This window comes from Hemibagrus wyckioides, linkage group LG02 (genome assembly GCF_019097595.1).
Source record: "Hemibagrus wyckioides isolate EC202008001 linkage group LG02, SWU_Hwy_1.0, whole genome shotgun sequence".
In the NCBI taxonomy this organism is placed as follows: Eukaryota; Metazoa; Chordata; class Actinopteri; order Siluriformes; family Bagridae; genus Hemibagrus; species Hemibagrus wyckioides.
In genome coordinates this window covers 25,768,336-25,793,335 of record NC_080711.1, presented here as the reverse complement: position 1 = coordinate 25,793,335, position 25,000 = coordinate 25,768,336, and the positions used below count along the sequence as shown (strand labels likewise).

At 45.9% G+C, this 25,000-nt stretch overlaps 1 protein-coding gene across 6 annotated transcripts in view; it reads left to right on the top strand.

Moving 5' to 3' along the window:
- The window catches only part of LOC131365701 (protein phosphatase 1 regulatory subunit 29), a 107,712-nt gene that overhangs the window by 72,158 nt on the left and 10,554 nt on the right, over nt 1-25,000 (top strand). For 3 of the 6 annotated variants that reach the window (XR_009206732.1, XM_058409472.1, XM_058409460.1), the window contains one exon: nt 1,834-4,735. Coding sequence is in view for 3 of the 6 variants with exons in the window: in XM_058409472.1 (XP_058265455.1) it covers nt 2,056-4,735 (2,680 nt within the window). In the remaining 3 variants the exon portion in view is untranslated. Of the gene's footprint in view, nt 1-1,833; nt 9,465-9,865; nt 9,889-11,163; nt 11,179-25,000 lie in introns of those variants that run through there. The other 3 variants (XR_009206735.1, XR_009206737.1, XM_058409480.1) reach the window with 3 other exon arrangements.

Below are 25,000 nucleotides of genomic sequence, written 5' to 3'. Positions count from 1 at the left end.
CACCGAGAGATGGGGGGGTACATATGTAGGTACATATCCCCCCACCACACACACACACACACAGTTTCTGTTTCTCTAAAAACACAAAGCAGTGATGCAAAACTGTTTGGATGTTTCTGCATCAGGGCCTGGGGAAATGTCAGAAAGAAAACCAGATAAAATGTGTGTGTGTGTGTGTGTGAGCTGTGATGTATATATATATATATATACCTTTCATGTCCTGGCTATAATTATTAGAGTCATCTTGTCACGTTTTTGTTCCTCTGTAAAAATAAGATGAAGATGATCATTAATCTGTGCTTCATGTGCAATTTTAACATTTATATTACTTTATATTACTCTACACAACCCTACCCCCCTCGACATGATGATGATGATGATGATGAGGATGATGATGATGATGAGGATGATGATGAGGATGATGCTGAATATGATGCTGCTGATAATGATGATGTTTAATAATAATGAGGATGATGATGATGATGATGTTGAATATGATGATGGTGAAATATAGTTTGGAAATAAAACTGCATTAATACTAAATTTATAGAAGAAAGCTGGGTTACTGGATTAGGTGTTTATGTGGAAACGTGTTTTTGATATAAAAAGCTTTTTGAGAGTTCTTTAGGTAAAAACCCCTCTCTGGTTCTCATACTCCAGTTCTGTCAGTATTTCTAAACACACACACACACACACACACACATGCAAATACTCTGTCCATCTCTTTGGGATGTACCTCACCATGTTTCTGAGCCCAGGCCCTAATTAAAGCTCCTTTTTTGGCCTCAGTATGTGGAACACCAAACCAGTTCATATCTCCTGTGGCCTTAAAGATGAGAGAGAGAGAGAGAGAGAGAGAGAGATAACCTCCAGTACAGACATAAAAACCCAGAGATCTGAGACAACGTTACACTGTGCCAAAACTTCAGTTATAATTCACAGCATTTGTGTTTGTCTTTTTGTTTAAACTGTTTTTTTATTGAAGTTAAATTCAGAGCAACATCTGTACATGTAGCACCAACGTTACTCCAAACCCTGAGGAGAATTAAAGGAGCTGGGAGTTTGGACATCAGTCTGTTCCACTTTCTGAGGAAAACAGAATTCTGTACTTCAGGAACATTTTTAATCTCTTGGTTAATGGATAATTCCAGTCAATTGTCTCTGTGTGCAGAATGAATGAGGTGTGTGGGACGGAATCGGGGCTGTATGTGACAGAGAAAATGACCTTGTTCCATCTGGTGATTAATGACGTGTGTCATGTCTGAAAGTCCTCCTGAGTTCAGGATCATGGTGGGAAACAGGTGGCACAGAAATATGGATGAGCCCCATTTAGCAAACACCTTGTCTGATTTACCTGCCAAACACATCTAGATATAAGTAGGACAAATGAAAGTTAAAGGGGAGATGGTGTAGTCTGAGTAATTTAATTATTTTGGAAAAAAATATGAGATTATAACTACAGACATGTTCGAAACAAGTCCTCAGTGCCGGTGTTACTAATAAGAGTTCATCACATTCAGAGTGATAAAATACTGCTTCAGGCTGACGGAGAGATCAGTAGCCAGCAGGTATCAGTGAAGTGACTAGCATTATGTCATAAAGTGCTACTCCATATTTATGAGATTCATTACTCTGACATTCTACAGTGAGCACAATGCAATTTTCATTTTATAAATAAATAAGCAGCTGTGATATTAAAAAAAATCAAGCTCTTGTCTGGACATGAGTATGATAAATTCTGGCTTTCTACTTTCCACTATTTACACCCCTGTTCTTTTCTTTTCTTTTCTTTTCTTTTCTTTTCTTTTCTTTTCTTTTCTTTTCATTCTACAGAGAAACCCACTTCAGGCCAGGATCTGATCCCATGAGGAGACGATGTGGCAGCCTAATGAGAGTCAGGACTGCAATCCTACTGCAAAACAGATAATATGGCAAATGTGTTAGAGCCCATGGCGTGCCCTCAGCAGTGACTGTACAGAACGAGTGCCTACTTCTTCCTGCCTACTTTATGGACTAGAGACTATCTACTATCTTTTTCCACAATTTCTCCTCATCATGAAGACCAAGTCATATGCCCCGTCCGCTGCCAGCATTGCCCTTCTGCTCTTTCCTTCTCTTCTCCTGCTATTTTCAGCACCAGACCTCGCCTGTGGTGACTGCTGGCTCATCGAGGGGGATAAGGGCTACGTATGGCTGGCCATCTGCAGTCAGAACCAGCCGCCGTATGAGACAATCCCGCAGCACATCAACAACACAGTGCATGATTTACGGCTCAATGAGAACAAGCTCAAGGCTATATTCTTCTCGTCACTAAGCCGCTTTACAAACCTGACAGACCTCAACTTGACCAAGAATGAGATCTCCTACATTGAGGATGGTGCCTTCGCTGGCCAGGCTAACCTCCAGGTGCTGCAGCTGGGCTACAACAAACTGACCAATCTGACGGAAGGCATGTTGCGAGGCTTGGGACGCATACAGTGTCTCTTCCTGCAGCACAATCTCATCGAAGTCATCGCCACAAATGCCTTCTGGGAATGCCCCAGCCTCAGCAGTCTGGACCTGTCCTCTAACAAGCTGGCTCGATTAGACTCATCCACGTTCAGAGTGTTGGGAAGGCTGATGGTGTGCGAGCTGGCAGGGAACCCGTTTCACTGTGGCTGTGAGCTCTACACCTTCCTTGTTTGGCTGGAGGCCTTCAACAATGTCACACACACCTATGATCGATTACAGTGTGAGACTCCACGGGAGCTTTTTGGCTACCCGTTGCTAAGTCCTGTCGGAGGACCTGGTCGAAGTGCTCTCAACATCCTCGCCTCCATGTGCAGAGATGGAGTGTTTATTCCAGGGATGACTTCATTGCCACCAGATTTGGATTCCTCAGGCATGGGGCCCGATATGTTTGATCGTATTGGACCGTACCATCAGCCCACAACCTCATCCTCCTCTGAGAACACATTCAGCCCCAGTATCACACTTCAACAGGTGTCTCTTTCTTCAGCATCTCTGCTCGTGCAGATACCGCGTCCCTATAGTAAGATGTATATCTTAGTACAGTACAATCAGAGCTTTGTTTCTGACGTAATGAACCTGAAAAACAAGAAGGAGTTGATTAAGCTAAACAAGCTCATACCAAACACCAACTACACTTTTTGTGTGGCCTCTATACGCAACTCACAGCGTTTTAACCACACATGTCTTCAGTTTTCCACTCGGACTTCTACTACAGATGACTTAGTACCCACCCCATCCACTACCACACATTACATTATGACCATTGTGGGCTGCTTGTTTGGGATGCTAATTGTCCTTGGTCTGGTATATTACTGTTTGAGGAGGCGTCGTAGACAAGAAGAAAAAGAGAAATCAATTTGTGTGAAAAAGACCATTTTAGAAATGCGGTATGGACCTGAGGTTGCAGCTGCAGCTACCAGTGATCCAACAGCAGTGCAGAAGCTCCATGATCAGGCCCACCACCAGCATCACCATGGAAAGCTTCCCTTGTCCTCCTCTGGTTCAGGCATGTTGGGTCATGGGCCTGGTAACACTAGTTCCTCACGTCTCTCCACCATTCCTCAAGTAGAGAAGCTGGCTACGGCCTTCTCTGAGGCAATGGCAACCAAGGGCAACTACATGGATGTTAGGACTTCAGGCATAGGAGATGAGAGAGGGCGAGATGGAGTAAGGCAGCCTGTTAGAGCAGAAGACCTAATGGAGGAAGATGGAAGTGACCTGGGAGATGACTCAGATGGTGATGATGGTCGAGGGTCAGCATCCGAGATCTCTACTATTGCAATGGAGGTTGATAAGGTTAACCAGATCATTAATAACTGCATTGATGCACTTAAACTCGACTCTGTAGCAGCTGCAGTGTCCTCTGCCGCTACATCGAGTGGAAATCCCACTTCACCACCACCTAGTAGCACCTCCTCCATCACCAGGGGGCTAATACCACTCTCACCTGGTGTCAGTGAGGCCTGTCAGGTCCTGCCCTCTCCAAAAATCCCGCCTCCACCTCCTCTGCCTCTAACAACTCCTCTTTCTGAAAGGCCAGGGATTACAGGAGGAGGCTTTGTCTCACCACCATACCGTCCACCGCCACCAGCCACAGCAGTTAGACCTATTCAGCGACAGATGAGTGCCGATGCAGCTGTGATTGTCAGCTCTTCTAAGAAGCATTGTGGTCCTGTGGGTGGAAAAGCTCGGGTGTACAGCCTGGATGTGCCTGAACCACGCAGTCCTGATCCCTGTCAGTATCCTGAGAAGGGAAGCCCAATTCGCTGTGGGGAACCTCTGGATAGACTACCCTTAGTTGGTGGTGGTGGTGTAGGCTGTAACATGGATGGAGTCACTGTGGATGGTGTGAGCCTTCAGCAACACTTGGAGGTACATCCAGACTTCCACTGTGCAGAGCACCGTCACTCGGTCCCTGCCCTTTATTACGAGGGCTCCCATGGTTCCCCTGCACAAAGAGCCTCTTTCCTCAAACCCCTGTCGCGTGCCAAGAGAGACGCTGCTTCTTACTCTCAGCTCTCGCCCCACCAACACAGTTACTCCGGGTACTCGTCCAGTCCGGAGTATTCCTCCGAGAGCACACTGCGAATCTGGGAGCGCTTCCGTCCATATAGAAAGGGTCCACGCGAGGAGTCCTGTTACATTACAGCTGGAAATGCACTGCGCAAGAAGGTCCAGTTTGCAAAGGGGGAGGACCTACATGACATCCTGGACTACTGGAAAGGTGTGTCAGCACAGCAGAAGCTGTGAGCTATGAAGCAGTGGGGATCTAAAGCACTGAGCTTAACAGTGCCTGAATCATTTGAAGATCCTCTGCGGAGATGTAGCCAGAAGGATGGCTAGTGTGTACAAAGCAAGGTTGAGTTTGTCAGGGTCTGAGGACAAGTTGTACAGGATGAGTCATCAGAGAGCCGGAGGGAGGGAGAGAGAGAGAGTGAGAGAGAGAGAGAGAGAGAGAGAATCACAACACAGCCCATGTCTATGGTAGCATTATTTAAATCTAATTTTAGACCCATAAGCTGAGGCTGACTTGTGTTTGATGAAGTCATTCCATAGGGCATAACATTTTTATAAAATAATCATGTTTGCCCCACATTCATCTGTGAATCCTTTGTTTATACCCATGATGAGACCTCTATATCCCGAATTCTCATTCAGCTTCTGAAACCCTGTGCATGTATTCCGTCTCCCACGTGATTCACCGGCATTGCATTTATTTCTGAATTAACCATGTGTGTGTGTGTGTGTTCGGAGGCTGCGCTGATTTTATATAAAGCTGCCAAAACCAGACTTTTTCATCTCGGGTTCCAGAGCTGCCACATTTCCATTTCAATAGGGTCTCAAAAAAAAATGAGAGGAGGAGGACAAAATATGAAAAATAATCCAGCAGAAACACCCGAGATCTTCAGCAGTGTCAGGATGTTTTGCCAACTGAATGAACAGGACAATATTTAAATAAAGGAAAACTCAGTTTCAGGTCAGGACCACTACAACACCACTGTACAGATAAACAAACAGAACCAGCTCTTATTAAATACACATATAAAACTCCTCAATAAACTGTAAACGACAAGCTCCCTAACTCCACCTCCAGCCCCTCCACACACCCCTCTATTCACAGACCTTATTTAATTAATGTCCAGTTTGATTAGGTTAATTAATTAGCAATTAACCAAAGTTATTTTGTGAAGTGTGTGTGGGAGTTAACTGTCATGACTTCTAATTTGATTAATAAGGATCACTCTGTCCTCCTCATTCTCTCCCCTCGTTTAACCTAAACGTCATGCTTTCATAAGCCAAAAAATTAGATTAGTGACGTGGAGGGATTAATATAGTGAGTGTGTATCAACAGTGTACAAGCAGCGTACTTCATCCTGAGAGCGGCGCCTTAATGTTATATTATAATGTTGTGATGTCCTCTAACATCCTGGATGATGATAATCATAATGATGATGAAATATCTGATAAATATGATCAACTAGCACAGTTTTTAACAAAGAAGTCCTTTCATAGATATAGGATGAAGTCTGTAATAGCAGTAAGATGTTTATGTTCTCAGTAGCACTCACTGATTATTCACAGGATCCATCATCAGGGAGATGTCTTCTGAACTCACAAACTCCTTCACATCATCGCCGTTCATCCAGCACTTCCTTTACATACTGTATTCTTTAGTTTGGTTTGGTGTTGCATCATGAGCATGAGATCTTACCCCGAATTCAAACAGGAGTGTTATCAGAAACCAACAGCTTAAGTTAGGACAGTGTTAAAGAAAGACAGAGAACGAGAACAGCAAAAGCTGCGCAGTTGTATTTACAACACAGCCCATTGGCCATGAAATAAAGGTATTAAGTGTGACCGCATATAATGAAAAATAACCACGTCACCTCAGAGCTTCAGAAGAAGGGTGTGATATGAGTGGAAAAGAATTCTAGATGTTATATAAATGTGCCTGTTGTGATACACATGTCTGGTGTGAATTGTCCTTCGCACTGGTGTAAATACAGCACATTCATCTCAATCTTTATGCAGTCGGCTAATGATCTCTCGCGCTCTCCTTCTGGAGTTCAGCAGTCGCTGGTGTGTGAGCTGGAAGTAAGGTTCGCTCCTGAACATGAAATGTTTACAAAAGTGTCCCATAAAAGTTCACCCCTGGAGGAGGGGCGAGCATCGTGGATATGAAGAGAGCCCTGTATCTAAACAGGGATTTACACACACACACACACACACACAATCATCAGCAAAAACGAGTAAACAAACGAATAATCATCCACCGTTCATCAGCCGTGTGATGAGTGAGAATGAGGATGTACTGCTACCGGAGGCTTACTGTGACAAACTTCCTCCTCATCTTCATTCCTGCTTTATTTCTGTTCCTTTGCTGAGAAACCAACTTCAGTTCATATTATTCACACACCACTGTCGGATAGATCCCTTTATTTTCTGTCTCTTTTCCCTTCTCACTTGTCCTTCCTGTAAAAGTCTGTTCTCTGTTCCTAAAGTTAATTCACATCTGATGATCAGTAAAATAATTTTCATTCTTTGAAGATGATTTTATTTTAAACTAATAATTATTCATAAAGATGTATATGGATTGTTTCTTTTGGTTGTGAGATGTTCAGTCAGTGCTCTCCTGCTAAAGAACCTTTAACATTTTCTCATTTAAACACATGGTCCAGATAACACGTTATATGGCATTTTCTCTGCAGATTTCCTCCTGGACTCAGCTGATTAATCCTCACAGTACTGATTAAACCTCGCAGTACTGATTAATCCTCACAGTACTGATTAAACCTCGCAGTACTGATTAATCCTCACAGTACTGATTAATCCTCACAGTACTGATTAAACCTCGCAGTACTGATTAATCCTCACAGTACTGATTAAACCTCGCAGTACTGATTAATCCTCACAGTACTGATTAATCCTCACAGTACTGATTAATCCTCGCAGTACTGATTAATCCTCACAGTACTGATTAAACCTTGCAGTACTGATTAATCCTCACAGTACTGATTAAACCTCGCAGTACTGATTAATCCTCACAGTACTGATTAATCCTCACAGTACTGATTAATCCTCGCAGTACTGATTAATCCTCACAGTACTGATTAAACCTCGCAGTACTGATTAATCCTCACAGTACTGATTAAACCTCGCAGTACTGATTAATCCTCACAGTACTGATTAATCCTCACAGTACTGATTAAACCTCGCAGTACTGATTAAACCTCGCAGTACTCGCTCCAATTACCTGCTGTTAGTTTTCTAGATTTCTAGATCAGTGTGTTGTTTTTGCTAATCTGATTTATACGTCATGTTTTGGCCTGAGAGAAGTCTGAGTGTTCACCTGGGAATGTTTGTAGTGGTTAATTACTCAATCTGGTCAAATGTCAACAGTTTGTTTTCTGCTCTGTAACACTGAGATGATAATTACACGCTTGAGGCTTGGCTCATTTTCCCCGAACAACACAACCTTCCTCACTGGTCAGGGTCAAAACCGAGAGTCTTACAATTACAGCCGGTTATGTGTTAAAGAATGAGTGCATTTCTCACAGCTCAGATAAAAGCAGAATAATGACGTGTGTGTGTGTGTGTGTGTGTGGTGAGAAAACACAGCAGAATGCATGAAGTAAAAATGTGATACACAATTTCAGAAACAGGAAGCTGAACTGAGGGAGTGAAATTTACTTGGAGTGGAAAGAGGCTGTGAATCGAATACATGACTAAAATATAAAACAAGAAAATCCACCCAGGTTTGTTTGCTAATTAGTGTAAACTTATCTAAAGTCTGATTCATGAACTGGTCCGTCAGCAGGAGCAGTGTGAAGGAAATGTGCTCTCAGACTGAAAAGATATCCAGAAAATTGTATTCTATAGATCTACATCAGAATATTTCAGTAAATATTTTTGTCTTAAATGAGATTTTTTTTTTTGTTTAAATTTTTTTTTGTTTAAAGAACAACATCACTGACAGGGTGAAATATAAAGACAGAACGGTGCCCGAGACACTGAGGCACTGAGAGGTGAGGTGAGAGACAAGGTGAGAGACAGGGTTGAGAGAAGAGGTGAGAGATGAGGTGAGAGACAGGGTTGAGAGACAAGGTGAGAGGCGAGGTTGAGAGACGGGGTTGAGAGACGAGGGGAGAGGCGAGGTTGAGAGATGAGGGGAGAGGTGAGGATGAGAGGCGAGGTTGAGAGACGAGGTTGAGAGGCGAGGTTGAGAGACGGGGTTGAGAGACGAGGGGAGAGGCGAGGTTGAGAGACGGGGTTGAGAGGCGAGGTTGAGAGACGAGGTTGAGAGACGGGGTTGAGAGGCGAGGTTGAGAGATGAGATGAGAGGCGAGGTTGACAGACGAGGTTGAGAGACGGGGTTGAGAGACGAGGGGAGAGGCGAGGTTGAGAGACGGGGTTGAGAGGCGAGGTTGAGAGACGAGGTTGAGAGACGGGGTTGAGAGACGGGGTTGAGAGGCGAGGTTGAGAGATGAGAGGAGAGGCGAGGTTGACAGACGAGGTTGAGAGACGGGGTTGAGAGACGAGCGGAGAGGCGAGGTGGAGAGACGGGGTTGAGAGACGGGGTTGAGAGACGAGGGGAGAGACAAGGGGAGAGGCGAGGTTGAGAGACGGGGTTGAGAGGCGAGGTTGAGAGACGAGGTTGAGAGACGAGGGGAGAGGCGAGGTTGAGAGACGGGGTTGAGAGACGGGGTTGAGAGACGAGGGGAGAGGCGAGGTTGAGAGACGGGGTTGAGAGACGGGGTTGAGAGGCGAGGTTGAGAGACGAGAGGAGAGGCGAGGTTGAGAGACGAGGTTGACAGACGAGGTTGACAGACGAGGGGAGAGGCGAGGTTGAGAGACGGGGTTGAGAGACGAGGGGAGAGGCGAGGTTGAGAGGCGAGGGGAGAGGCGAGGTTCAGAGACAAGATTGAGAGATGAGGGGAGAGGCAGGGTTGAGAGATGGGGTTGAGAGACAAGGGGAGAGGCGAGGTTGAGAGACGGGGTTGAGAGACGGGGTTGAGAGACGGGGTTGAGAGACGGGGTTGAGAGACGAGGGGAGAGGCGAGGTGGAGAGACGAGGGGAGAGGCGAGGTTGAGAGACGAGGTTGAGAGACGAGGGGAGAGGCGAGGTTGAGAGACGAGGTTGAGAGACGAGGGGAGAGGCGAGGGGGAGAGACGAGGGGAGAGGCGACGTTGAGAGATGAGGTTGAGAGACAAGGTTGAGAGCCGGAGTTGAGAGACGAGCGGAGAGGCGAGGTTGAGAGGCGAGGTTGAGAGACGAGGTTGAGAGGCAAGGTTGAGAGACGAGGTTGAGAGATGAGGGGAGAGGCGAGGTTGAGAGGCAAGGTTGAGAGACAAGGTTGAGAGACGGGGTTGAGAGACGAGCGGAGAGGCGAGGTGGAGAGACGGGGTTGAGAGACGGGGTTGAGAGACGAGGGGAGAGACAAGGGGAGAGGCGAGGTTGAGAGACGGGGTTGAGAGGCGAGGTTGAGAGACGAGGTTGAGAGACGAGGGGAGAGGCGAGGTTGAGAGACGGGGTTGAGAGACGGGGTTGAGAGACGAGGGGAGAGGCGAGGTTGAGAGACGGGGTTGAGAGACGAGGTTGAGAGACGAGGGGAGAGGCGAGGTTGAGAGACGAGGTTGAGAGACGAGGGGAGAGGCGAGGTTGAGAGACGAGGTTGAGAGACGAGGGGAGAGGCGAGGTTGAGAGACGAGGTTGAGAGACGAGGGGAGAGGTGAGGTTGAGAGACGAGGTTGAGAGACGAGGGGAGAGGCGAGGTTGAGAGACGAGGTTGAGAGACGAGGGGAGAGGCGAGGTTGAGAGACGAGGTTGAGAGACGAGGTTGAGAGGCGAGGTTGAGAGACGAGGTTGAGAGGCGAGGTTGAGAGACGAGGTTGAGAGATGAGGGGAGAGGCGAGGTTGAGAGACGAGGGGAGAGGCGAGGTTGAGAGACGAGGTTGAGAGACGGGGTTGAGAGGCGAGGTTGAGAGACGAGGTTGAGAGATGAGGGGAGAGGCGAGGTTGAGAGACGAGGTTGAGAGACGAGGGGAGAGGCGAGGTTGAGAGACGAGGTTGAGAGACGAGGGGAGAGGCGAGGTTGAGAGGCGAGGTTGAGAGACGAGGGGAGAGGCGAGGTTGAGAGACGAGGTTGAGAGACGAGGGGAGAGGCGAGGTTGAGAGACAGGGTTAACAGACGAGGGGAGAGGCGAGGTTGAGAGACGAGGTTGAGAGACGGGGTTGACAGACGAGGGGTGAGGCAAGGTTGAGAGACGAGGTTGAGAGACGAGGGGAGAGGCGAGGTTGAGAGACGGGGTTGAGAGGCGAGGTTGAGAGACGGGGTTGAGAGGCGAGGTTGAGAGACGAGGTTGAGAGACGAGGGGAGAGGCGAGGTTGAGAGACGGGGTTGAGAGACGAGGGGAGAGGCGAGGTTGAGAGACGAGGGGAGAGGCGAGTTTGAGAGACGAGGTTGAGAGACGAGGGGAGAGGCGAGGTTAAGAGACGGGGTTGAGAGACGAGGGGAGAGGCGAGGTTGAGAGACGGGGTTGAGAGGCGAGGTTGAGAGACGGGGTTGAGAGGCGAGGTTGAGAGACGAGGTTGAGAGACGAGGGGAGAGACGAGGTTGAGAGACGAGGGGAGAGGCGAGGTTGAGAGACAAGGTTGAGAGACGAGGGGAGAGGCGAGGTGGAGAGGCGAGGTTGAGAGACGAGGTTGAGAGACAAGGTTGAGAGACGGGGTTGAGAGACAAGGTTGAGAGACGGGGTTGAGAGACGAGGGGAGAGGCGGGGTTGAGAGACGAGGTTGAGAGACGAGGGGAGAGGCGAGGTTGAGAGACGGGGTTGAGAGACGGGGTTGAGAGGCGAGGTTGAGAGACGAGGTTGAGAGGCGAGGTTGAGAGACGGGGTTGAGAGACGGGGTTGAGAGGCGAGGTTGAGAGATGAGGGGAGAGGCGAGGTTGAGAGACGAGGTTGAGAGATGAGGGGAGAGGCGAGGTTGAGAGATGAGGTTGAGAGACGAGGGGAGAGGCGAGGTTGAGAGACGAGGTTTAGAGACGAGGGGAGAGGCGAGGTTGAGAGGCGAGGTTGAGAGACGAGGGGAGAGGCGAGGTTGAGAGACGAGGTTTAGAGACGAGGGGAGAGGCGAGGTTGAGAGGCGAGGGGAGAGGCGAGGTTGAGAGATGAGGGGAGAGGCGAGGTTGAGAGACGAGGGGAGAGGCGAGGTGGAGAGGCGAGGTTGAGAGACGAGGGGAGAGGCGAGGTTGAGAGACGAGGGGAGAGGCGAGGTTGAGAGACGAGGTTGAGAGACGAGGGGAGAGGCGAGGTGGAGAGGCGAGGTTGAGAGACGAGGTTGAGAGACGAGGGGAGAGGCGAGGTTGAGAGACGGGGTTGAGAGACGAGGTTGAGAGGCGAGGTTGAGAGACGAGGTTGAGAGACGAGGTTGAGAGACGAGGGGAGAGGCGAGGTTGAGAGACGGGGTTGAGAGACGAGGTTGAGAGACGAGGGGAGAGGCGAGGGGAGAGGCGAGGTTGAGAGACGAGGTTGAGAGACAAGGTTGAGAGACGGGGTTGAGAGACGAGGGGTGAGGCGAGGTTGAGAGACAAGGTTGAGAGACGAGGGGAGAGGCGAGGTTGAGAGGCGAGGTGGAGAGGCGAGGTTGAGAGACGAGGTTGAGAGACAAGGTTGAGAGACGGGGTTGAGAGACAAGGTTGAGAGACGGGGTTGAGAGACGAGGGGAGAGGCGGGGTTGAGAGACGAGGTTGAGAGACGAGGGGAGAGGCGAGGTTGAGAGGCGAGGTTGAGAGACGGGGTTGAGAGACGGGGTTGAGAGACGAGGGGAGAGGCGAGGTTGAGAGACGGGGTTGAGAGACGGGGTTGAGAGGCGAGGTTGAGAGACGAGGTTGAGAGATGAGGGGAGAGGCGAGGTTGAGAGACGAGGTTGAGAGATGAGGGGAGAGGCGAGGTTGAGAGACGAGGTTTAGAGACGAGGGGAGAGGCGAGGTTGAGAGGCGAGGTTGAGAGACGAGGGGAGAGGCGAGGTTGAGAGACGAGGTTTAGAGACGAGGGGAGAGGCGAGGTTGAGAGGCGAGGTTGAGAGGCGAGGGGAGAGGCGAGGTTGAGAGACGAGGTTGAGAGACGAGGGGAGAGGTGAGGTTGAGAGATGGGGTTGAGAGACGGGGTTGAGAGACGAGGGGAGAGGCGAGGTTGAGAGACAAGGTTGAGAGACGGGGTTGACAGACAAGGGGTGAGGCGAGGTTGAGAGACAAGGTTGAGAGACGGGGTTGAGAGGCGAGGTTGAGAGACGAGGGGAGAGGTGAGGTTGAGAGGCGAGGTTGAGAGACAAGGTTGAGAGACAAGGTTGAGAGACAAGGTTGAGAGACAAGGTTGAGGTATTGACAGATTTCAGCTGTTTTAAGAGCTAACTGTTGCTCTGATGAGGTTGATGAGTCGGTTCAGTGGAAATCGTGTGCAGGATCCGGAGCGGAGTGACAGTAATCACTGTAAGAGTGAATAAAGTAAAAAAGTGGATTAATCTTCCATGGCAGTTTATAACACTTTATAAGCTCCTTATCTGTGTCAGTGTATAGAAGCAGCTCAGTGTGAAGAGAGGAAGCAGAGTCAGTGCTGAGAAATACAATGTTCATCCTCATTTAATACAAATAATAACGTTTACAGTGAAAAAGTTCTCAGCATCATCACACGCTTCTGTGCTAAGGGCCCGAGCTGGAGACACAAAAATCTTTATTGTTTAGACTGATGAGGATAATTAGAGGCTGTGTCTTGGGACTGAATGTTTTGATTAGATTTGATTGGCACTAAAGTGAACGCTGAACTTCACAGCTTTAAAGTCTTAATTCGCTCTTTGTTTAAAATCAAAAGCTGAGGATTTTCCTGAAGCCACGATAATTGGGATTCTTTTATAGAGGTTTAAACTCCTCTCTCTCAGCGAAGCCCTGAAGAAAAGTATCCCTCTGACCGAGGGCCGTATTTCCTTCTGATGTTTACAGCAAGCTTCTCGGTTTCTCATCAGATGTGTGGGTGTGTTAGAGGATGCGGTGGGAAAGTAAAGTGGGACAGAACACAGGACGGATAAATGGAGTCTTTTCAAGCCAGAGGCAAGAAGGATCAGGCCAATCAGCACACAGCCCGAGCTCTCAGCACTCAAGAGCTTTGATAGCCTAATTGAGGAGTAAATCTTTTTTATCAGGCTCTGAGAGAGAGAGAGCGAGAGAGAGAGGGAGAGAGAGACAGAGACAGAGAATGCATGGGGAATGGAGAGATGGTTAGAAAGACTGAGAGGAGGGAAGCGGGAAACACTTTGACATCAGGAGGAATGAGATGAGTGAAGTGAAGTGAAGTGCAGAGAGATGATAAATAATCTGATGTGAGCTGAAGACATGAGGACGTGTAAACAACAAACATGCAGAGACTTGCTCAGGTGATAACAGAGAGGCAGAGAGAGAGAGTCAGAGAGAGAAACAGAGGCAGAGACAGAGAGAAAGAGAGGCTGAGAGACAGAGAGAGAGAGAGACAGACAGAGTGAGAGAGACAGAGAGAGAGAGACAGTCAGACAGAGAGAGAGCCAGTAAGAGAGACAGAGAAAGAGAGTCATAGAGAGAGAGACTGAGAGACAGACAGAGAGAAATAAGGCAGAGAGAGACAGACAGACAAAGAGAAAGGCAGAGAGAGACAGACAGAGAGACATTCAGACTAGTCTTCTCTTTGATGATTTCTCACCTCTGTACTCCACAGACTCTGAGTTTTGTCCACAGCACAAATGAAATCCACTTCCCCGCAGCAGGACTAACCCCCCGCTTCACACCACGCCATCACTAATCCCTCTCTCTTCCCTCTCCATTAGCCGCTTCTCAATTAACTCCATCGGTGAGCTGAGTGAAGCCGCTGTGATCTCACGCTCGCTGCTATTGTACAGCGTGACATTCATCGCCTTTGCGCTGAGCGAGATATCGAGCCGAGTCTCGACTCTATCACAGCTCTCAGAGCCTGAAGAATAGACCAGGACTTATTCCCTCTCCGCTTCCCCTCGCAGCCGGATCGAGAGATTGATCCGAGTTTTCAGATGTTTCAGAACTTTTGCAATTTCAGCCCCGATCCCAGAGTGTCCTCAGTTAGAGCTAACAACTTTTTGGACTTTTTAATCACTTTAAAATTAATTTAAATCCTAATTTGTAGAAACGATACAGAAAACACACAAACCCTTTCATTTCAGTACGCTTGAGTGCAGAAGTTTGTGCACCCTGATTACAAGATGAGGCGTGATGACCGCTTCACATTAATTATCCTTTAATGTTCATTTTAAAAGTTCTGCCCCTTCTGAGTGTGTTTACTGTAATGACCCGACGTCTCTCCAAGCTTCACCTTCATCACCTTCAGCCTCAGACACATCCTTCATTCTACTTTTAACATTCTGACAATCCTGTTTTATTTGGAAACAGTGTATAAACTACACACACACACCACTACACACACACACCACTACACATACACACCACTACACACACACACCACTACACACACACACACACCACTACACACTACTACACACATACACACACCACTACACACCACTACACACACACACACACCACTACACACACACACACACACCACTACACACCACTACACACACACACACACCACTACACACACACACACACACCACTACACACTACTACTACACACACACACCACTACACACTACTACTACACACACACACCACTACACACACACACTACTACACACACACACACCACTACACACTACTACACACACCACTACACACTACTACACACACACACCACTACACACTACTACACACACACCACTACACACTACTACACACACACACACCACTACACACACACACCACTACACAGCACTACACACACACCACTACACACTACTACACACACACACACCAGTACACACTACTACTACACACACACACCACTACACACCACTACACACTACTACTACACACACACACCACTACACACTACTACACACACACACCACTACACACTACTACACACACACCACTACACACTACTACACACACACACCACTACACACACACACCACTACACAGCACTACACACACACCACTACACACTACTACACACACACACACACACCACTACACACTACTACTACACACACACACACCACTACACACTACTACACACACACACACCACTACACACTACTACTACACACACCACTACACACTACTACACACACACCACTACACACTACTACACACACACACAACTCTACACACACACACCACTACACAGCACTACACACACACACCACTACACACTACTACTACACACACACACACACACCACTACACACAACTACTACACACACACACCACTACACACTACTACTACACACACACACCACTACACACTACTACACACACACCACTACACACTACTACACACACACACCACTACACACACACACCACTACACACACACACCACTACACAGCACTACACACACACCACTACACACTACTACACACACACACACCAGTACACACTACTACTACACACACACACCACTACACACCACTACACACTACTACTACACACACACACCACTACACACTACTACACACACACACCACTACACACTACTACACACACACCACTACACACTACTACACACACACACCACTACACACACACACCACTACACAGCACTACACACACACCACTACACACTACTACACACACACACACACACCACTACACACTACTACTACACACACACACACCACTACACACTACTACACACACACACACACCACTACACACTACTACTACACACACCACTACACACTACTACACACACACCACTACACACTACTACACACACACACCACTACACACTACTACACACACACCACTACACACTACTACACACACACACCACTACACACTACTACACACACACCACTACACACTACTACACACACACACAACTCTACACACACACACCACTACACAGCACTACACACACACACCACTACACACTACTACTACACACACACACACACACCACTACACACAACTACTACACACACACACCACTACACACTACTACTACACACACACACCACTACACACTACTACACACACACCACTACACACTACTACACACACACACCACTACACACACACACCACTACACACACACCACTACACAGCACTACACACACACACTACTACACACACACACACACACACACCACTACACACTACTACTACACACACACACCACTACACACCACTACACACTACTACTACACACACACACCACTACACACTACTACTACACACACACACCACTACACACTACTACTACACACACACACCACTACACACACACCACTACACACACACCACTACACACTACTACTACACACACACACATACCACTACACACTACTACTACACACACACACATACCACTACACACCACTACACACTACTACTACACACACACACCACTACACACCACTACACACTACTACTACACACACACACCACTACACAGCACTACACACACACCACTACACACTACTACACACACACACACCACTACACACTACTACTACTACACACACACACACCACTACACACTACTACTACACACACACCACTACACACTACTACTACACACACACACCACTACACACTACTACTACACACACACACCACTACACACCACTACACACTACTACACACACACACACACACTACTACTACACACACACACACCACTACACACTACTACTACACACACACACACCACTACACACTACTACTACACACACACACACACCACTACACACACACACCACTACACAGCACTACACACACACCACTACACACTACTACACACACACACCACTACACACCACTACACACTACTACTACACACACACCACTACACACTACTACTACACACACACACCACTACACACTACTACACACACACACACACCACTACACACTACTACTACACACACACACCACTACACACCACTACACACTACTACTACACACACACACCACTACACACTACTACTACACACACACACCACTACACACTACTACTACACACACACACACACCACTACACACACACACCACTACACAGTACTACACACACACCACTACACACTACTACACACACACACCACTACACACTACTACTACACACACACACCACTACACACTACTACACACACACACCACTACACAGCACTACACACACACCACTACACACTACTACTACACACACACACCACTACACAGCACTACACACTACTTCTACACACACACACCACTACACACCTCTACACACTACTACTACACACACACACCTCTACACACTACTACACACACACACACACACACACCACTACACACACACACCTCTACACACTACTACTACACACACACCTCTACACACTACTACTACACACACACACCTCTACACACTACTACTACACACACACACCTCTACACACTACTACTACACACACACCTCTACACACTACTACTACACACACACACCTCTACACACTACTACTACACACACACACCACTACACACCTCTACACACTACTACTACACACACACACCTCTACACACTACTACACACACACACACACACCACTACACACACACACCTCTACACACTACTACTACACACACACCTCTACACACTACTACTACACACACACACCTCTACACACTACTACTACACACACACACCTCTACACACTACTACTACACACACACACCACTACACACCTCTACACACTACTACTACACACACACACCTCTACACACTACTACTACACACACACACCACTACACACCTCTACACACTACTACTACACACACACCTCTACACACTACTACTACACACACACACCTCTACACACTACTACTACACACACACCTCTACACACTACTACTACACACACACACCTCTACACACTACTACTACACACACACACCTCTACACACTACTACTACACACACACCTCTACACACTACTACTACACACACACACCTCTACACACTACTACTACACACACACACCTCTACACACTACTACTACACACACACACCTCTACACACTACTACTACACACACACACCTCTACACACTACTACTACACACACACACCACTACACACCTCTACACACTACTACTACACACACACACCTCTACACACTACTACTACACACACACACCTCTACACACTACTACTACACACACACACCTCTACACACTACTACTACACACACACACCTCTACACACTACTACACACACACTCTGGGCTCTGCTGTTTCCCACAGTTACATAAACACGTGTGTGAAGAAGAAACTCTGGTGTGGTTTCAGATATAATACAGAAATTCAGCAGATTCCTCTGGATGGAGCTGATAGAACGATAGAGGAAAGTGTTTTTGAGAGAAGTTACAGAAAGTTTCTCCATGTCACCTCTTCCCTGCAGCAGATCCGTATTCCTGAGGAAGCGCAGTGGTGCGGAGGATTAACACCTCACGCTGGCATGCCGAGCGAGCGTCCAGCAGTGGGTGGGTGAGGAGGCGGTGTTTCAGGAGGCTGCATTTAAAACCTCTTTATATAATGATTTCTACTTTTTTTCTGGAAAATCTTTTTCCTGAAGTAGCGTGTGATGGAGCTCCAACATGCTAGGGTTCGTTTGGGGTTTTTTTTGGAAATTTGTGTGTGTATGAGAGCTGGAGAGCGTGAGGAAGACGTCTGTAAATAAGGCTCTGGATGTCCAGTTCATGCCGCGTGTTCCTTCTCCACCGGCTTATGTTCACCGATTCAGTCTCTTCAGCAGGAGAGCAAATATTTGAGCTTCAACTCTGGCTCAGGAATCAAACAATAACCTTCTCCAAATTCTCCATGTTTCCCTGATATTATTTGACCTCAGAAATTTAATTTCCAATTCCAAAGAAGGGGACTAGTGTATAACAGACAATGAGCTAGATCTGTGAATTTTGTATTTGTCAAAAAAATTCTCTAATGGATGTTTTTTATACTGAGCTTGAATTCTAGGTGTCAATTTTATTGTTTTGTTTGGGCGGGGTCCGAGTCTGGGGCGGGGTGTGAGTCAGGGGCGGGGTCAGAGTTTAGGGTCGTTATGATGTTGTATAAGTGATGTGGACGGCTGCTCTGTGACTTTTTTTTCCACAGGTTTGAGGGTAGAGAAAAAAGTTCTATTTGCATGACTTGCTGTATTTTCCAGGAAAAGATTTAAATCTTTGTGTATACTGAATGGATGTGTGTGTGAAAAATGTTAGGAACTGAATTATTTGTTGGAACTTAAGATTAAGTCTGAAGGTGTAGATTTGTTTTTATATCTCTGATGTGTAGTGATGAGCTCACTCCAGCTCTTTCCTCTTCTCATCATGACTGCTCACTGAGAGAGCTGTGAGGGAAAATTCCCGGAGGTGTTGCTGTGGAAAAGCTTTGGGAATCACACAGGAGCAGGAACTGCTTCCATCTGGAAAATATCTCAGATTCTCCTGCAAAACATTCCCGAGGACCAGTAACTTCTTTTACTGCCGTTTAGTGCCAAAGCGACATGTTCTTCAGTTCACTGTAATCACTGCATTTCCCTTAACACACACACACACACACACACACACACACACACACACACACACACACTGAGTGTTAACAGTTATTTTCATCTATATCAAATGTCAACACCTGCAGTTTGGCTCCTGATCAATACATCAGTGTGTGTGGCACGTCCACTACAGTAACCTTGAAACCAACCTCACACACACACACGCACACACACACACACACACGAGCACAGCACATCAGTGTTAAAGCATCCCCAGGGGCTTCTGTAGTTCTGCAGAGATGATTGTTTGGCTTCAGGTGGAGAAACCACATGAGCCCGAGTGAAGGAGCGTAAAACTGAGAAGAGGCTCTAAATGTTTCACAGATATTTCAGACGATCTGTTATTTGGTCTTGAAAAGCAAATCACACTACTGCAGCATTTAATTCAGAAAACGTGTATAACAGAGAACACACACAGAACCTGAAGCCCTGCAGACCTGAAGCCCTCACCAGTGTCATGCTGCTGATCTCTGCAGGACATCACCAGTGCATGCTGGGAAACCCTTCTTATTTATCCTTCTCCTCATAAACACCAATAAACAGATTTAAGGAACATAATTACACCATCAGGATCACGATTACGCTCATGTTCTCCGTCACGTGTCCTGTCACTCGTCAGATTAATGATACGATATCTAAAACCCCACTGAGATTTACTGAAATAAATTAGATCTAACTTCCTGTATATGACAGGAAGTGTGTGTTCTTCAGCGTGCAGCTCACCATCCCACTCACCATTTACACACCAGGAGAAGAAATCTGTCTTTTTTTCTATAAACGTGCCAAGAACAGATTATTAATAATGACTTGCTTTTACTTTTCCTACCTTTAATGATGTGCTGTGATTCGTCCTGAAAGTGTGAACCGAAGCTTTTCCATGGCAACATGTGGAACCGTACCATGTGAGAGCAGACAGAACCGACACAGCCTCCTGACACTTCTAATGAGTCTCATTAACAGTGAGTTCGTTCAGATCGACTCTGTACATTTCTTTTCTTTTTCTTTCTTTAACTGAAGAGATTCTCCAAAAGAACTTTCTGGGTTTGATGAGAGAAACAAATTCTCTGAAACTGCGTTCCTTCCACACCGATATCTTCTGCTGTTACTGACATGTAACACTGTCCCCTCCCACTTCTGTACAAAAGATCTATTTCTATATTTGCAATAAATTTCTAATTAAAAGAGAACTATGTGACCGATTTAGAGATCTGAATTTTTGTCTGAATTTTCTTGCTATGTGTAGGGTTTGTATTTGCTGCAGATTTCTTGAATCTGTGTGTGTGTGTGTGTGTGTGTGTGTGTGTTGTATGGAGGTCTAGGGAGTCATTCAGATCTCACAGTAATTGTTGTTAAACACCTCTTCTCTTTCAGAAGCTCTAGAAGTCACCAGAGACTGCACTCATTAATGAATTTTAGATGAAACACTTTCCTCCAGAGGCAACAGCAGCCATCTAAAGACTTATGAGATTTGTTAAAAAACATCAGTACATGAATTAAAACCAATTCGTCTAATAAATATCAGTTTGTATAAATAATAAATAAATACTAAACATTACAATCATTACAAATAAATAAAGACTTCATCAGAAAATAGCATAACAGCCAGAAGCACTAATCACCTGAACACTGGGAGGACGTCCCACTCCAACATCAGGCAGAAATATTCTTATATTTATATATAAGAAACAAAATTAAACACTGAGCTGTGATGAATCTGCTGAACGAGTCGCTGGTTTGTCTGATTACAGCAGGAATCATACTGCAGGGTGATGACCACACACTGACCATGATCAATCAGATATGACCTGAGGAAATATGTGTGTGTGTGGGGGGGGGAGTGTTAGAGACAGAGCGTGAGAGAGAGAGAGAGAGAGAGAGAGAGAGAGACATTCTATTGGGAGACATGAGAAACATGAGCTCCTAAACAAACTTAAAATTTTGTTAGTTTAAAGTAGAGAGGTAAGAGAAGAAAGATGTAAATTTAATGCTTAACACACAGAGAACACACTGACAACTCAAACAAGAGAAAAAAAACAAACATTATTATAAACAAACAAAAATTATTTTGTCCAGATCAACTACAGAAAACCAACTAAAAGAAGAACAAGAGAAACCTGAGGAAGAGAAGAAAACCACTTTCAAAAATTATAAAATAAAAATATAGCTGCAAGCAGCAATGACGGGCGCTCGCACTATGGGTCATCACTACACGGGGCCATTGCTGCCCAGGCGCACCAGACACAGTGAGCACAGTGGGTACAGGCATTAAAAAGGGAAATACCAAAAGGACAAGAGTAACAATTTGGGTGTACTGAAAGTGATCACAGCAAAATCCACTGAGGGGAAAACGAAGACTGACTTTCCTTCTAAACTATATAAGGACAAAAGGGACAGTTTGGGTGTAATGAAATAACTAAACTAAACTATATTACTATATCAGTTTATATATATATATATATATATATATATATATATATACACAGTCACCCAGAACATTTCAGGAAAAGACAAATTTGTATAAATATTGTATTACTAAATTTATTGCTATACATTATAGATTGATATATATGATGATATTATGATAATATTATACTAATATAATTTACATCATACTATTTTTTTTTTTACATCATACTAAAGGGGAAAGAGCCTCTAGTGGACATAGTCTAGTACTGCAGGAGTCAGGCCAAAACCATGTCCAGTCAATGGTCTGATAAACGTAAAAATTTGTTGTGAGCCATTTGAGCGTCACAAAATCATGAAACTAAGCAGAATCACTCAGAACCAGTTGTTCTTTCTAGGTAAAAATTTTTGAAACATTAGCAACATCATTCACAATATCACAAATTCCTTCACAGTTTGACATCAGCCATGTCCTGACATTATTCTGACTGATTTTCAACCAAATCAGGTGAAAGGAAGGGAGAAAATATTACAGATTTCAAAAAGTGACACACTTCCTGCTGCCAGTTGGTGGCGCTATGACCGAGACTCACAGGTGTCATGGCCATGTGATCAGCTTTCTTCTCTTAACATAATCCTAAGGTTTCATGTAGATCACTTAATGTACACAGAAGTTATTAGCCACTTCCTGTTTCCTTTTATTCGCCACAAGTTTAAGGGCTTCTCATGGCTGAACCGTTTGAGATCAAAAATCCCTCATCAACTTACATTATCAGTGTCGAGATCATATTAGCCTGGGTTTGGTGGCGGTTATAATAATGTCTTGAGATCATATTAGCCTGGGTTTGGTGGCGGTTGTATCAGTGTCTTGAGATCATATTAGCCTGGGTTTGGTGGCGGTTGTATCAGTGTCTTGAGATCATATTAGCCTGGGTTTGGTGGCGGTTGTATCAATTCCCTAGGAGGAGTATTTCAAATTCCATTGGGTGCGTTTTGTAAACAACTCAAAATACCTCATTTCCTGTGGATTAGACTTAATGACATGCAGTGTGAAAGTTGTTCAGTTCAGTGAGATCTAAGTCTGTACCAACTTCTACATGGATACGTGCAAGTGTGTAGCAGCTATGCAGCAAGATATTCCAGGGGGCGCTGTGACGGGTGTGTGCCATGCCCAGGGCCGAGCCACGGTAATGTCCTAATGGCCACAGATTCCAACCTGTCTGCTGATTTTCAAGAGTTTTTGAGCATGTTAAGGGGTCCAAAATGCCCCGAAAGGTTGAAAAAACTAAAAAAATAAATAAATATACAATTCTAACGAAAACAATAGGGCTTCCACACCTACGGTGCAAGGCCTCTGGCCTCTGGCCTCTGGCCTCTGGCCTCGCTCCTTCGGTGCTCGGGCCCTAAAAAAAGAAATCTCAATAAGAGAGGTAGGCACTGATTTCTTATCACATTTGCTAACAGAAATATCAAGAAGCTGCTAAACAGAGGCACAGCTAGCAGTGACCGTGACAAAATGGCTGCATTTGAAATACCTGAGGGACAGAGCTTTAGCACCCTCGCTATCAACTATCCAGATCACATAAATACTGGAAATGCCAAGAAGAAATACAAAGCTAAAATTTTGAGAGGCTTTCCTGAGACTCTAAGAGCAGCTTTTTCTACACTAAATGATAAAGAAATCAAAGCAGACTTGCTGCCAAATATGTGTCTGAATGTGAGAACCTGAGGAACAGCCAGAGACCAGAGTGTCCTGCACACACCATGAACACACACACACACACAATATACACGCACACACACACACACAATACACACACACAATACACACACACAATACACACACACACAGAATACACACACACAATACACACACACAATACACACACACACACACAATACACACACACACACACAATACACACACACAATACACACACACACACACAATATACACGCACACACACACACACACACACAATACACACACACAATACACACACACAATACACACACAATACACACACACAATACACACACACACACACAATATACACGCACACACACACACACACACAATACACACACACAATACACACACACACACACACAATACACACACAATACACACACACAATACACACACACACAGAATACACACACACAATACACACACACAATACACACACACACACACAATACACACACAATACACACACACACACACACACAATATACACGCACACACACAATACACACACACAATACACACACACACACAATACACACACACAATACACACACACAATACACACACACAATACACACACACACAGAATACACACACACAATACACACACACACACACAATATACACGCA